Source organism: Schistocerca serialis, chromosome 3, assembly GCF_023864345.2.
Source record: "Schistocerca serialis cubense isolate TAMUIC-IGC-003099 chromosome 3, iqSchSeri2.2, whole genome shotgun sequence".
Classification (NCBI taxonomy): domain Eukaryota; kingdom Metazoa; phylum Arthropoda; class Insecta; order Orthoptera; family Acrididae; genus Schistocerca; species Schistocerca serialis.
The window spans coordinates 120,207,464-120,223,244 of NC_064640.1; the positions used below are offsets into that span (position 1 = coordinate 120,207,464).

The following is a 15,781-nucleotide window of genomic DNA, read 5'->3' on the forward strand; positions in this document are numbered from 1 at the left end:
TGTTACAGTGGCTGAGGTTAGGTCCCGAGCAAGGCTACCTGCAGTATTCTGTGGCCGTCTGCAGGCACTGATGGTGAGGTATCGCTCTTCTTGTGGTGTTGTACACTGTGGATGTCCCTGTACTGTAGTGCCTGGACACGTTTCCTGTCTGCTGGAATTGTTGCCATAATTTTGAGATCACACTTTGTGGCGCACAGAGGCCCGTGCTGTGACCTACTGTGTTTGACCAGCCTCCAGTCGCCTAATATTCTACCCCTCATAACACCATCAATATGTGTTCTTTGAGCCATTTTCAACACACAGTCACCATTAGCATGTCTGAAAATGTCTGCTCACTTGCTCGCTGCACCATACTCGTACATGCACCAACACACCTCTGCGTATGTGGACTGCTGCCAGCACCACTGTGCAACGACCGCAGGTCAAATGCACTGCATGGTCATACCCCGAGTTGATTTAAACCCACAAACCACCCAACAGAGCATTGTTTCACCATGTATCAGCAACATCCTTAATTTATGAGCGTGAGTGTATCTATCATTAGAACAATTTTACTATATTGATTATAGATGAGTAAATAATAAATCTCATGTGGATTACAGCTTGGTTCAAATATTTTTGTCTTGATGCCATTTTAATAATGGGCATGTTAGTTTAAACTGGTGATGTAACCAGTAATCCACCACATGAAAAGCATGAACACTGCTGGTGCCTTTCAGCTATGGAGAGGCATCATCCTATTTATGACATCAGTAAAAGCCCAGGGAAAGGCAACTAACGTCTGAGGCTGGGTGGGGAGAGTGCCAAATGATATATTGCTTGTGTGGAAAAACGTTTTTTAACCAGCCCTGAGTTTACTTACAGTATGTATAAGTTTTCCAGTTATGGCAGTCTCAAAGATCTCTTGTACAGTGAAGATAACAAAAGTGCATGTATTGGATGCTGTTGTACAGTATGCACCTGTTGCTGTCCTCACCTCCCCACACATGTACACCTTCATTTCTGCAATTGTTCTCTCATTTCTTCAGAGCTATTTTTGCAATCTTTCCCATATGTCCTTCAAGTTTTGTTGCTCCTATTTTTTTCTTTCCATTGCTTTTGCTTCTCCATTGTTTGCTTTGCTTCATCTTTACCTTTCCTGTGTCCCTGTCGATTTATGTCTGCATTGCCATAATTTCCTCTTCCTGCTTATTTCATTTCCTGTGCAGCTTCTCAATGTTACCTCATCTGGGCTGCTTATTTCAGTGTGTTTTTTTCCATATTTCTGAACTGTTGACAGGTACCCTTGCACTTTTAACTTCTTAGGTTTTCAGTCAGGACTGATGACATCACTGTTTAGTCCTATAACCCCCTCAATCACTCAGTCAATAAGTTTTCATTCTCATTCATTGATTTTTTTGTCTTTGTGTTCTATTTCTTTATTGACAAGGAGTTATTAGTGACTTTTCTACTTAACCCTGGAACCATTTCTTCAATTTGCTGGATGAAGGAATCTCTCTCACTTCATGTTTGTGGCCATGCCTGGAAAGTAGAATTACTGACATGTGGATTCAGTTGGATGACATTTTCTTATAAAAGTCATATCTTTTGTATGAGATGTTAACTTAAAATTTCTTCAGTGCTGATGTTTGCAGCTTACTGGAAAGTTGTCTTTTTGCTTTTTGACATCATCTTAAGTTGCTGTAGCCTTATCTTTGTCTCTTTTGCTGTATCCTTATTTACTTTTATATGAATAATTACGAATTTCAATACTAAATTTTCTAAGTAATATTGAGTGTTGAGGTTGCTTGTGAAGTCCTCATTTGTATCCTGTCTCATGAGTATTTATTGTTAATATTAATAATTTAGGATCTTACTCAGAAAAAAAGTCATAGGATGATGGCTGTGCAAACAGTTTGTATCAAATACAACTTATTTGCAAAAAGTTATCACAAACCACTGCCTTTTGTGCCAGTGTCAAAGGAAATTATAAGAAAAAAATCTAAGATAACATAGGAAAATTACAATCATTCTGGTGTTTAGAAGACTCCATAACATTAATTCTGTGTACATGAAGGAAATTAGTATGTACTGCAGATCTCTTACTTATAAGAAGCCTATTAGATTTATCATGTGTGACACTGTATTGTACTTGTTAACTTTTTTACTGGATGTGTCATGACTCACACATCAGCATATATAAGAGAACAACCATTCTTCTACTGACACTTGGTTGAAATAAAAATTTTTGAACTGCATTTCCCTTCAGTACCCTGAAATTTATTATAGAATTTGGTCTCTGTGATGCATAGAAATATACCAGATGTAACAGTGTAGAAGATGTACCCATATTGGTTGTCATTTTCATGGTTATGGTGTGGTGTGTTTAACAAAATCTTCTATGTTTCAGTGTATCTGATGCAATATATGAAACCATGTGATTATTCAATTTCATATTCCTACAAATTTTTGCACCCAAGTTTTTGTATAAGTTGACAGACTACAATACTGCCTCACTGATATTGTAGTCATAGAATACTGTGTTTTTGTATTTTGTAATCATACAGTTTTACATTTTTTATTATTAAAAGCAAGTTGGCAGTCTGTACCCCACTTTTAAATCATATTAACATCTGAATTAATATTTGTGTACATTTTTCAAATAATACTTGATTATATATAGCTGGCTCATCTGTAACAAGTTGGAGGTTATTATTAATATTGTCTGCTTAGTCATTAACGTACAACATGAACAGCAACTATTCCAACACACTTCCCTGTGATGCAGCTGCAATTACTTTGTCATATGTTGGTGACTCTTTATTCGAGGTAACATGCTGTGTCCTCCCCACTAAAAAAATCATAAATCCTGTCTCAAATTTTGTTTGAAACCTCATATGATCATACTTTTGTCAATAAGCATTGGTGTGGTACTGAGTCAATAGCTTTTCAGAAGTCAAGAAAACGTGCATCTACCTAACTACCTAGATACATACGTTCCAATGTCCACTGCATTTGAGCAGTGAGAGAATTCATTGGTGACAAATGAAAATTTGTACCAAGGCTGAGAGTCGAACCTGGATTCCTGCTTACTAGGCAGTTGCATTAACCATCTGCATCGCCTTGGCACAGTAGTTAGATACATCTGCACCGACTACCCAAGCAAGCTTGTCCCCCTCATGCCAAATTCCCATTTGCTGCACACTACCAAAATAGTATCCCATAGCCCTTTTTCCTCTTTCTACTTGACACATCCTGCAAAGCCCTGCATGAGGTTGGGTGAAGAGTGCTCTGCACTGACTGATCACATTAGTCTTTATGATGCATACGTATCTATGTCCAGTGGTGTCTGTTCTTTTCGACACGTGAAAGAAGAGACACAATTTCTGTGTTTGATCCTGCAGCCAGACACAAATTTTCATTTATTGCCAATGAATTCTTTTATTCCCTTAATTGCCGGGATCAATCACAGAAATGGTGTCTGCTCTTTCACATGTCTGAAAGAACAGACACCTTTCATAAAGATATATATGTGCCATGAAGGCTAATGCGATCATTGAGTGCAGAGCACTCTTTGCCCGACCTCACGCAGGACTTCGCATGATGTGATGAGCAAAAAGAGGAAAAACGGCTAGGGGACACTACTTGGCAGTTTGTGGCAAACAAGAATTTGGATTGAGGGGGAAAACGTGCTTGGGGAGTCTGTGCAGTTGTGTCTAACCACTGTGTTGAGGTGGTGTAGATGTTAAATGTGACTGCCTAGTAAGCAGGAGACCTGAGTTTTGGTACAACTTTTCATCTGTCACTGATGAATTCTTTCATTACCCAAACATGGGAGAAATCAGAATTTCTCCTTTCTGAACACATTCTGTGACTGGCTTTGGGCTCAAACACATAAATAGCGTCAGTTCTGTTGCACGTCTGAAAGAACAGACACTTGTCATATAGACAGATATGTGCCAAGAAGGCTAATGTGACCATTCAGTTCAGAGCACTCTTCACCAAAGCTTGTGCAGGACTTTGCATGATACAACAGAAGAAAAGAGAGAAAGGGCTATGGGACACTACCTTGGTAGCATTTGGCAAATAGGAATTTGGTTTGAGGGGAGAAGCATGCTTGGGTAGTCCATGCAGTTGTGCCTAACCACTGTGCCAAGGTGGTGTAGATGGTTAACACAACTGCCTAGTGAGCAGAAGACCTGGGTTTGACTCCTGGTCTTGGTAAAAATTTTCATTTGTCACCGATGAATTCTTTCACTACCTGAATGTGGTAGAGATCAGAATTTCTCCTCTCTGAATATAGTCTATGCCTGGCCCCAGGATCAAACACAGAAATGATGTCTGTTCTTTCAGATTTGTCTGAAAGAACATACACTACTCATGTAGATACCTAGGTACATGACTTGCATAGTGTTCTGCAAAAACACAGCACAGAGTGCATTTTTCGTCACATATTCAATTGGTGGTTTCTCCTAATCAGCTTGTTAATATGGCATAATTTTTTTTAATATGACACTAAAGAATTAATCTACTATCGATTCTGTGAGTGTCATGTTGAGATGGTGAATATATATTTAGTTGTGGACCTCTCAAGTTAATCCGAAGAGCACAGACACTGTAGATCATGGAGTTCTTGCATAGATTAATTGGTTTCATGTTGTATTTGTTTCTTTAAACTTGATTAGGATGCTTATTGTGGTTGTATTTGAGGGTTTCATCCACAATTAGTTGCAGTAGAGCACTTTAGTTTTGTTTGAAATGTTTCTTTGGCATTTTTAGGAATTATATATGTAGTTTTGTAGATTTTGCGTCATGTATGGAGCAGTTTTACTTATATTTTGCTTTCTCAGTGTATGGTTATCTGCTTGTGAATGTGCTTTATTTAGTTCGAATTAATTCTCACACCTTCAGGTGTTTTTGTTGGCAGAGTAGGTTTGATTCTGAATGTTTTACTAATTGCATTACTGGCCAAGTTGTGCTTGAAAACAGTCTGTGTTTAGCTTCTTCATGTTTACATTGGCACCACTGCCACCAGGCTGTGATAACAAATCCGAAAATGAAGCTAATTTCAAGCCAGTTGCACATAATACATTATTGTGTATTGTCTGTAGATTTGACACCATTATAATTTTTGATGAGACTGCATTCAAGCAATACCCATCTGTCACTTTTAATATGTAGTTCAGTAACTAATTATTTCACGTGAAAATCCAACTCAGTTGAACAGATATTATTTGAAACTATTTAAATGTTTTTATTTAATTAAGTAAATATTTTTTATACTGATATATCATCCTTTTACATTACAGTTAATAAATGTTGTTTTATTTACACTGGAAGCAATTTATTGGTTTGTACCATCTGTGTGGATAGTATTTGCCTTTGTGTTATGGGAAGGACTTCTTGGAGGTGCAGCATATGTGAACACCTTTCACAGAATATCAACTGAGGTGAGTATTTTTTGGTTGTGTGTTACTGGATGTTATATGAAAGATAAGAGTGGTGTGCTGATAAATTCTAGTAATTGGATGCTTTGTGCTGCTCTGCCCTGTTTTGCAGTTTCTGTTACTATGCTCTTTTACATATGATGCATTGTGAAATTTAAAATTTTCCGGTGAAATAATGTTTGAAAAGATTTTGGGATTGCTATTGGTCATTGCAAACTTCAGTCCATGATACTTCAGGTGGATACCTGCCAGTCATCTTCAGGCGAGCCATCAAAGACTGATGAAGACATTCTCTGGTCCGTCATGTATAGCGTGCTGAGAGTATTGCCATGCAAGCGTCAGAGCCATGGTGACCGAAGGACCACACCACCTGGCACCGGCACCCTCACTGGTGTAACCACAAAGATCGCCTGTCTTTGGCACTACCACTCGCTGCAGTCATGAGAGTATTATGACATCGTGTGGAGCAAATTTCAGAGATGACAGGATTCCATGCATTATCCAGCTGGTAGCCACTGTCATGGTTCATTAGATTTCTCGCGATGCATTTTTCAACTGTTTATTTTATAATGGAGCTCCAAATAGATGTTACTGCAGCCAAAAATAATATTTTGTCATACTCCTTTGAATGTCCATTGGAAATGTAATGATCCACAACTGCACACTTGCTGTGTTACGGAAGGTGAGTGCAACGTTTATGTTCTGTGCAATGTTCTTCAACTGTACATATTGTTTGTCATATATAGGCCATGCCACACTGGCAAGGAATTTTGTAAATTCCCATGTTCTGCAATAGCAAGTATAAATCACTGATCCCAGCAGGTCCAAAATCTTAGATGGTGTGTGGAAAATCACTTTCACCTAAAAGGATAACCTGTTATTGTGGAACATGGGAATTTGCAAAATACCTTGCCGGTGTGGTATGGCCTATATTTGACAAACAACATGCACAGTCAAAGAACATTGCACAGAACATAAACGTTGCATTCACCTTCTGCAACCCAGCAACTTTAGAATTGTGGAATATTGTATCTCCAACGGACATTCAATAAAGTATGACAAAGCATACATCTTTTTGGGACTCCATTATAAAAAAAATCCAACCAAAAATGCATTGTGGAAAATCTAATGAACCATAACAGTGGCTACCAGCTGGATATGTGTGGGATCCTGTCATCTCCAAGATTTGCGCCACACAAAGACGCCAGAATATTCCGATGGCTGTAGCTAGTGGCAATGTCGAAGACAGCTGATCTTTGCAGTTCTGGGTGGTGTGGTCCTTGTGTCACCATGACTGATGCATGTGCGGCAATACTCTTAGCATGCTATATAAGGTGGACTGGAGAACATCTTTGTCAATCTTTGATGACTCACCTGAAGAGGACAGGCAGGCGTCCACTTGAAATATCGTGGAGTGAATTTTGCAACAACCAGCTGCAATCCAAAAATCTCTACTAACAGATGGTACATTGGTTTTGGATTATAAAGTACTTAGTTGCCTGAGTTTTTTGTACTATCTCTTCTTTAATTCATTTTTATTGTCTATATGATACTGAAGGAATGATAATAAAAACTCCTTATCATATCTGTTGACTCCATGTTTATTACAATAAGAAAATCTCATGGTGAATATTTATGGCTGATAATTGTATGAATGGCTAACTATATTTAATAAAATTAAATGATTATTGTTCCCTATACTGCTGAGGAAACTACTTGTGTAGCACTAAACCTTTAATTTAATAATGCATTTGCCTTTGAGAGGAAGATTAAACATAGTAGCCTGGTCTGTTTATTTCAGGTTCCCCCAGAAAAGGAGAAATTTTCACTGAGCATTACATCACTGGCTGATTCACTTGGTATTGGTCTGGCTGGCGCAATATCACTTCCTGTCCATAATGCTATATGTCTCCTTCCTTTGTGAGTGTCAGTGACCCAAGAGTTCAGCAGTTACAGTGTAATTTAAATTGTGTGTTTGGTAATTACTTCTTATAAGGACGAGGCCTGTAGCTCATTCTTTCTTGCCAAGTTGTTAGAGGGTGACATGTGATCTTGCATGATCTAGGTATTACCTTGGCTAGCTATTGTCTTTCTCAGCATTTCACAAAAATGTTTTTAGTCGGACAGATCTGAGTACAGAGACTCTCAGGTTTTGATTTTTCCTATCCTCTTATATGCAACATGAAAATGGGGTATTGTAAATAATTGATATAACATTTGGGACAGCACAGCAGATCTCTTCTGTTTGAATATGATATATAAGGAAGTGTTTGAATGATTACCATCACTGACATGAAAATGACATTGAATCAAAGGAAACACACTGGACTATGAGCTACTTAAAATTTTATAACAGAACCTGAAAGTGCTCTTCAGGAATGATTCAGGAGATTATTCATGAATTTCAGTTCCTTGCATGTGTATGATAGCACTTTTGTAGTGTTACTGCATTTAATGAAGAATATGTATACACATTCTCTTATCAACCTAGAGTATTATGTTACAGTCTCCTTTAAACAAAATTTTAACACAGAATTGTTAATTGTAACTGTGAGAGACCTTTTATGGCTGACATTTTACACATTCTATAAGACTGAGATCTCTAAAATGTCACACATGTGACTGGAATGACCATGTTGAATGAGTTTTGATAAAATTGTATGGGCCACAGAAGGTGTGGGAAAACTGGCATTGATCTATATAAAATGTGTGTTTGTGTGTGCGTGTTTTGTGTGTATGTGTGTGTGGTGCCATTTGTATATTTATGTGTAATATTTGGTCATTATTTAAGAGTATATTTTGGCCTTGTACTTATCCAGTTATGGATATTTAACATAAAATTATTGCTCAGCCAATACTGTGAATTCATGTACTTCATATGTATTTACCAAATATCAAAGCAAAACATTGTCTTATAATTAACTGTCTTTATATATTTTTATTTGTTTGATAATTACAGGGCAGATTTGTTGCCCACTGGATTTCTGTAAAAGTTTGATTACTCCAATAAAGAGTGTAATTTGTTATCAAATTTGTTGTCTTTTCATATCATTTCATTGAAGACATATTTCACATAAGAGTCATTTATTTGCTGCAATAGCTTTAGTTGACATTTTCTCTTCCAAAGAAAACTGTAAAAAGGGTTATACAATAGTGAAACACTCATTGAGCAAGCCTTGGAAATCATGGGACGGTATGGGACTTTACCTGGGACAGAGTCTGGGTGGTTGGGATAGGTAGTGTATGGTCAAGAAAGAGAAACAGGTGAGTGGCAACTGTCATTAATTGTGAATGATTGCTACATGTCCTTTATTGTTCATGTTAACATGCACAGTTACTGTCATACACCTGATTTATGTAATGACATCAGTGGGCTTACAGGTGGAGAACACACAGTCACACTGAGGTGTCACTCTTACTCACTGCCAGATTTCACTGAGCTTCTCTTTTACTAAATAACCTCTGCATGGAGTCAACTGATTCCAGAATGTGTAATTGTGCACTTTGCAGCAAGATGAATGACCTACATACAAGATGTGCATTGCTCAATGGTAAAAAGTGGGCTGATTTAAAAAGAAAATGGGGTAGAAGACTACATCCAACATTATACCAAACATTATTGTCCTCCCACACATGTGACACATTATACTTCATTTTTAGTAAGTTGTAAATCTACTACAATGTTACCCTCAATGGCAGTTTTAAGTATGGGAGACATTGGGAGCTCTGACCATTTTGACTGAAGATAACCAGTTGTCATCAGGCACAATAACGTAATCAGTAGAGTTGTTGACAATCCAACAAATGTTTAAAAGTAGCAGTACTCTTCATAGCTTGCTGGTTTATGTTAAACTTATTTAAGCAAACATTAAATTCAAGTCATTACCATAAGTGTTTATTAGCTACATGTATTTGTTATATGCTTCATCAGTTTTATTTAAACTGAAATTAAATTGACTAAAGATCAAATAAGTGGGTGTTATTGGCAAAAAGATTGAAATGAATGTTAGAGAAAATATGTTTTTGACATTTAGTGTACCTTGGGATACCTGGGGTATGGGGAAGAAGTAATTCATATTCGTGCACTTGAATTGTAAGTTGGTTATCTTGTACCTGTCCAGTGAAAGGTAAATTAAAGTTGTTACACATGAAGATTAATCAAGGTAGTGTTAAAAGAATAAATGATACTCTCAGCAAACTGCTTTAGAAATGGTTGAGTTAACAATCTCAGCTTTCTAGAACAATATCATTTGTGTTTAACATTCATGAATAAATCTCTTTTGTAACTGTATATTCAGCTAACACAAAACACTGTTTTAGAAGGCCAAACAACCTTGTTCATAGTCTGAAATTCACTTAAAGCAGTTTATACTAAAGGTAAGATTATCTTCTGCCTGGCTTATTAAACAATAGTCTATATCTGCAAGACTACTCTATAATTCACACTTAAGTGCTTAGCAGAGGAGTTCATAGGAGCATTTCCAGACTACGAGGGGGGACCTAAAAGAAACCGGACTCTGAGGGCACTGCCACTTGTAGACGTAGTGCAGGGTTCTCACGCTAGATGGTGCTAGTAGAGACCTTCATGAAACAGCTGTGCATATGGCATCAGTGTACATCTGAATGTGCAAGTGTGGTATTGTGTTTCTCTGACGGTTGGCGGGTTACCTCTGTGAAGTCGTTATGGCAACTTTAAAAGAACAAAGATTGTGTGTGAAATTTTGTTTCCTGCTTTAAAAAAACTGCAACGGAGACACACAAAGTGCTTCAGGAAGCTTTCCAGGACGACGCTATGAGCCGCACACAGGTTTTCGAGTGGTTTGGGCGCTTTAAACGTGGTGAGATGTGTGTTGAAGACCAAGTTCGTTCTGGATGCCCTTCAACATCGCGAAATGAGGAGAACATTGAAAAGGTCCGCCAAAAGATCAACTAGGATCATCGCCAAACGATCGACCAAATTTCAGCAGAGACAGGAATCAGTTGGAGCTTGTGCCAGCGGATTTTGAGTGAGGATTTGCACATGAGACGTGTTGCCGCTAAATTTGTTCCACGCCTTCTCATACAGGAGCAGAAAACCATCCGCATGAATGTGTGTCAGGACTTGAAAACAGAGATTGCATGTGATCCAAACTTCTTGAACAAAGTCGTTACAGGGGATGAGAGTTGACGTTACGGGTATGACCCAGAAACCAAGCAAGCGTCAAGCCAGTAGAGGACTCCCAACTCTCCCAGACCAAAAAAAGCAAGGCAAGTGAGGTCAAATGTGAAGACTATGATCATTGTCTTTTTTGATGTTCGTGGAATTGTGCATTGGGAATTCGTACCCCCTGGCCAGACTGTTAACCAGCACTTTTACTTGGATGTTTCAAGGCGTCTGCGAGAGGATGTGAGGAGGAAACGCCCGGAACTTTGGCGATCAGGTGACTGGTTTCTGCATCACGACAACGCTCCAGCACACACGGCCTTACGAGTGACCCACTATTTGGCATCTCAGAGGTGGTCTGTCGTTCCCCACACTCCGTATTTGCCAGACCTAGCCCCGTGTAACTTTTTCCTATTTCCACGAATGAAAAAAACGCTAAAAGGGGAGCGTTATGACGATGTGAAGCAGTGAAAACAGCTTTGCAAAAGGCACTGAACAATATCAAACTTGAAGAGTTCCAAGTATGCTTCCAACAGTGGGAAAAAGAGACTTGACAAGTGCATCGCATGTAAAGGAGAGTATTTTGAAGGTGACTGAAGTAATTTTGTAAAAAGGTTCATCAATAAATTTTTTTATGACAACAATCTGGTTTCTTTTGGGTCCCCCCTCGTATGTCTTGACTGTTACACTCTCAAAAGGGAAAAATGAGCACCTATATATTTCTGTGTGAACTCTGATTTCCCTTATTTTATTACAATGATCATTTTTCCTTATGTAGGTCTGAGTCAACAGATGTTTTGATATTTTGAGAAGAAAGTTGGTGATTGAAGTTACATGGGAAGATCTCACCACAACAAAAGAACCTTTGTTTTAATAATAGGCACACCAACTCATGCATCATATTGATGACACTGTCTTCCCAATTTTGTGATAATATAAAGTCAACTGTCTCTCCTTCAATGTTTTTGATGTCCTCTATCAATACTATCTGGTGAGGACCGCATACTGTGCAACAGTACTCCAGAAGAGGATGGGCGTGCATATCTGGTGAGGATCCCATACTGTGCAACAGTACTCCAGAAGAGGATGGGCATGTATAATGTAGGAAGTCTCTTTAGTAGATTTGTTGAATCTTCTAAGTGTCCTGCCAATAAAACAAAGTCTTTGGTTCGCCTTCCCCACAACATTTTTGTGTAATGGTTCCAGTTTAAGGTGTGTAGTTTATTGTGTAACCAAAATTTAAACGATTTTTTTAATATTCACATGAAGGCCCTCACACTTTTTGTTGTTTAGAGCAGGAGTATTCAACATTTTTTACCTACTACCCACTTTTGTGTTTCTGTTAGCAGTAAAATTTTCTTACCACCCACAGGATTCACTGTAATTGTGATAGAGAAGTAATTGTACTTTATGAAATTTATGTAGCAGAGTTACAGCAAGTTAAAGCATACAGTAATAGTTACTTATTAAAATGTGTAAGTCATAATTTTATGAAAACCTAATGAACATAGTTTTAGAACCCCTATTGCCCACCATGAAAGCTAGATTGCCTACTGGTAGGCCATAGTGATCAAGTTAACTACCACTGGTTTAGAGACAGTTGCCAGCTTTTGCACCATACAGATATCTTGTCTAAATCGTTTTGCTATTCAATAAAATTCTTCTGGGTTTTTGACCACATTGTCAACATGTAAAACATTTCGGTTACTTGCAACAGTGACCGAAATGTTGGCAGTTTTACATATTGACAATGTGGTCACAAACACAGAAGAATTTTATTGACTGTGACAATGGCTGTGGAAGCCTACGTTTACATTTGCTATTCATTTTTTGATCATAAGATGATGTTATTAGGTGGTAAATGACAGCATCATCTGCAAATGATCTAAGAGGACTACTTAGTGTGTCTCCTAAATTGTTTCTATAGATTAGGAACTGCAGAGGGTCAGACATTGCTTCTGTTTCATTCAATGACTAGCTGTCGCTTTCTATGAACTGTGAAATTTCTGAAAGGAAATCACAAATCTAGTCACACAACTGAGATGATACTCCATAGGTACAAAATTTAACTATAAGCTGTTTATAAAGAATGATGTCAAAAGCTTTCTGGAAAGTTAGAAATATTGTCACATCAGAACCAAAATAAAGTACAAATCTGAAAGCAGAGTTATCAATGAAATATAACACTTATCAGTGAAAGTGTTTCCATTGTGAACATCAACTTATAGCCAGAACAGAGCTGACCTCCTGGTAGGAGGGTGCAGTTATTTATACAAACTTTGAATATTCCAGAATTGTGGTGTTTATGCACAGACATACGTCAAATATTCAAGAATATTCAAACATTACAAACATAAGATATTTCAAAAACCTTCCAGAACTGTCAAATACTAGATAAAAATAATTGCTGGTGGCAGGGTTTGAACAGCATGCCATCCAGTAACGCTAACCACTACACCACACTGTGTGCACCACTGTTTGTAGCAATATGGAATCAACTTATTACTATAGCACTTATTACTTTGTGTGAATGAAGAGCCAATTGGGTTTCATAGGAACAATGTTTTCTGAATCCTTACTGGTTATGTGTCAATAGATTGTTTTCTTTGACATATTTCATAATCTTGAATGCTTAGTCCTCCACAGCTTTCAGATATTTATTAAAGGACATCTTCTACACACCACGAACTGCACTAGAAAAGTTTTATTTGCCTAAACCAGTTTTCACAATCTTATTGACATGTGGAGGTAGAATATACAAAATGTATAAGACTGTGAAAACTGGTTTTAGAAAATAAAACATTTCTAGTGCTTCTCATGGTGTATAGAATGTCTTTTAATAAGTATTTAATAATGTTCGAACACAGTACAGTTTCCAGAATTGTAGTGCAAATCATTATCAATTATATGGGTCTATAATGCAGTGGATTACTCCTATTTCCCTTCTTGTGTCTTTGTGTGACCTTTGCAAATTTCCATTGTTAAGGTACAGATCTTTTGTCGAGTTACCAGTTGTATGTGGTTGCTGAGAGTGGAACCATTTGATCAGTGTAATCCAAAAGGAACCTAAGTGGTATAATCTGGACTAGAAGATTTTCCTTTATTAAGTTGCTTCAGTTGCTTTGTTACCTCAAGAGTATCTACTTCTAAATTACTTATGCTGGCAGCTGTCCTTGATTCAAATTCTGGAATACTTATGCCATCTGCATTGGTGAAGGAATTTTGGAAAAATTTGTGTGGTAACTCCACCTTAGAGACACTCCATCAGTAACATCACCATTGCTAATGCACAATGAAGGTACTGATTGTGTCTTGGTACTGGTATATTTTTCATGCAACCAGTATTGCTGTGGATTTTCTGCCAGATTTTTAGGCAGTTTCATTGTGAAGACTGTTAAAAGGATCTCACATTGAAGTTCATCGTAAGTTTCAAGCCTACATAAAACATCTACAATCTTGTGGATTTGGAATTCTTTTAAATCTGGCATCTTTCCTCCCATAGCTTATGTGACAAGTATCCTGAACTGTCACCCTGTATTAATTTGCAGATATGTCATATTAATAATTATGTGTTTCAAGTAAGCTACTTTTTTATGGTAGTCTATTTCACTGTACTATTTTAGGGCATTTTCAATTTCTGCAAGCTACAGGGTGCCACACGACTTAGATGTTCTGATTACTTTAGTTGGTAAATACTCTCAGTTGTGTCCACAGCTTGTGGTCTAGTGGCTAGCATTGCTGCTCTGGGTCAATACCCATCCGGGTTGGGGATTTTCTCTGCCCGGGGACTGGGTGTTTGTGTTGTCCTCATCATTTCAACCTCATCATCATCATTTGTGACAGTGGCTAGATTTGACTGTGTAAAAACTGGACTGCGTAAAAATTGGGACTTTGTACGGGGACTGCTGACTGCACAGTTGAGTGCACCACAAACCAAACATCATCTTCATCATCACTCTCATTTGCTTTCAAGACCATTTCTTTGAATTTAAGACACATTTGGCCAATTCAATTCAATTCAATTCAATTTATTAGCGTCCTTGTGGTACATCATCAAAATGACATAGGACTTGTCAATAAACATTACAATTTAAAATACATGTACATGAAAATTTATAATTGAATTTACTTGTCACTTAGACATTACAATTTTAATAGAACCATAAGAACATTAACATAAAAATATACAAGTAGGATAACAACGTACAAAAAAAAAAGCTAGTGATTCTCACAACAAAGATTATTTCCATTCTTGCATTAACACTGTTTCACGCTTTCATAGAAACAGCAAGTATTTAAATGTGAGCAATTACACATATTTATTATGTCAGGGAAATATTAACTGCGCTTTTATTGTTAATGATTCATAAACTCTTCAGTACTGTAAAAACTATTGCTCAATAACATGTTTTTTAATTCTATTTTAAATATGTGCAGTTTTGGTATTATTTTTAGTTCTTTGGGGAGATCACTGTAGAGGATGTTGGGTTGGTATAGTACACTTTTGTGATACATAGCTGTTTTATGAATTTCTCTGTGCAAATCATTCCTATTCCTTGTTTCGTAGCTGTGAAATTCTCTGTTTAATGTAGTTTATGAAGTTAGTATGGAAGGAATGGAGATAGTCTCTTATGAAGACATCAAGCGAATTTTCAAACAGATTTATTTTGCATTTAGGTTTGGTGGTTTAGAATTTTACGATAGTCAGTATTTCTATAGTGACCTCGTGGCCAATAATTCAATTGTCTGTCATGACACACACTACTTGATCACAGTTATTTGTCGCTAAGAGGTCTAATATTTTAACATAATTATTTATTCTTTGTTGTCTCCTGAACTAATAGCTCAAAGTAATTTGCAGAGAAAGCATTTAGTACAATTTCAGATGATGGTGGACCATATCTCTGACCTTCCATTGTCTTGCGTCCGGGTCGAAATCTTCAACTTCAAAAGTAACATCAGACAGCTGTCTTACAACCTTATAAGGTCCAAAGTAGTGCCTGAGGAGCTTCTCAGAGAGACCAACCTTCCGAAAAGAAGTGAAGATCCAGATGAGGTCACCAGGCTGGTAGACAACAGTCAGTGGCTCGCGTCATACCTTCGGCGATCGTTTTCTTGAGCCTGCAGCGTGCGGAGTCGAACTAACTGCCGAGCTTCCTCAGCTCTGGTTAACACCTGGCCAAAGTAGTCGTCGTCGACGTCATCAGGATGT

The 15,781-nt window shown here is 37.6% G+C and overlaps 1 protein-coding gene across 9 annotated transcripts in view; it reads left to right on the forward strand.

The window, feature by feature from the left end:
• The window catches only part of LOC126469810 (battenin), a 249,762-nt gene extending 241,305 nt beyond the window's left edge, over nucleotides 1–8,457 (forward strand). For all 9 annotated transcript variants that reach the window (XM_050097076.1, XM_050097084.1, XM_050097081.1 and 6 more), the window contains 2 exons: nucleotides 5,289–5,429; nucleotides 7,228–8,457. In XM_050097076.1, coding sequence (XP_049953033.1) covers nucleotides 5,289–5,429; nucleotides 7,228–7,350 — 264 coding nt within the window. In that variant the 3' untranslated portion in view covers nucleotides 7,351–8,457. The remainder of the gene's footprint in view (nucleotides 1–5,288; nucleotides 5,430–7,227) is intronic.
• Nucleotides 8,458–15,781: the final 7,324 nt, after the last annotated feature.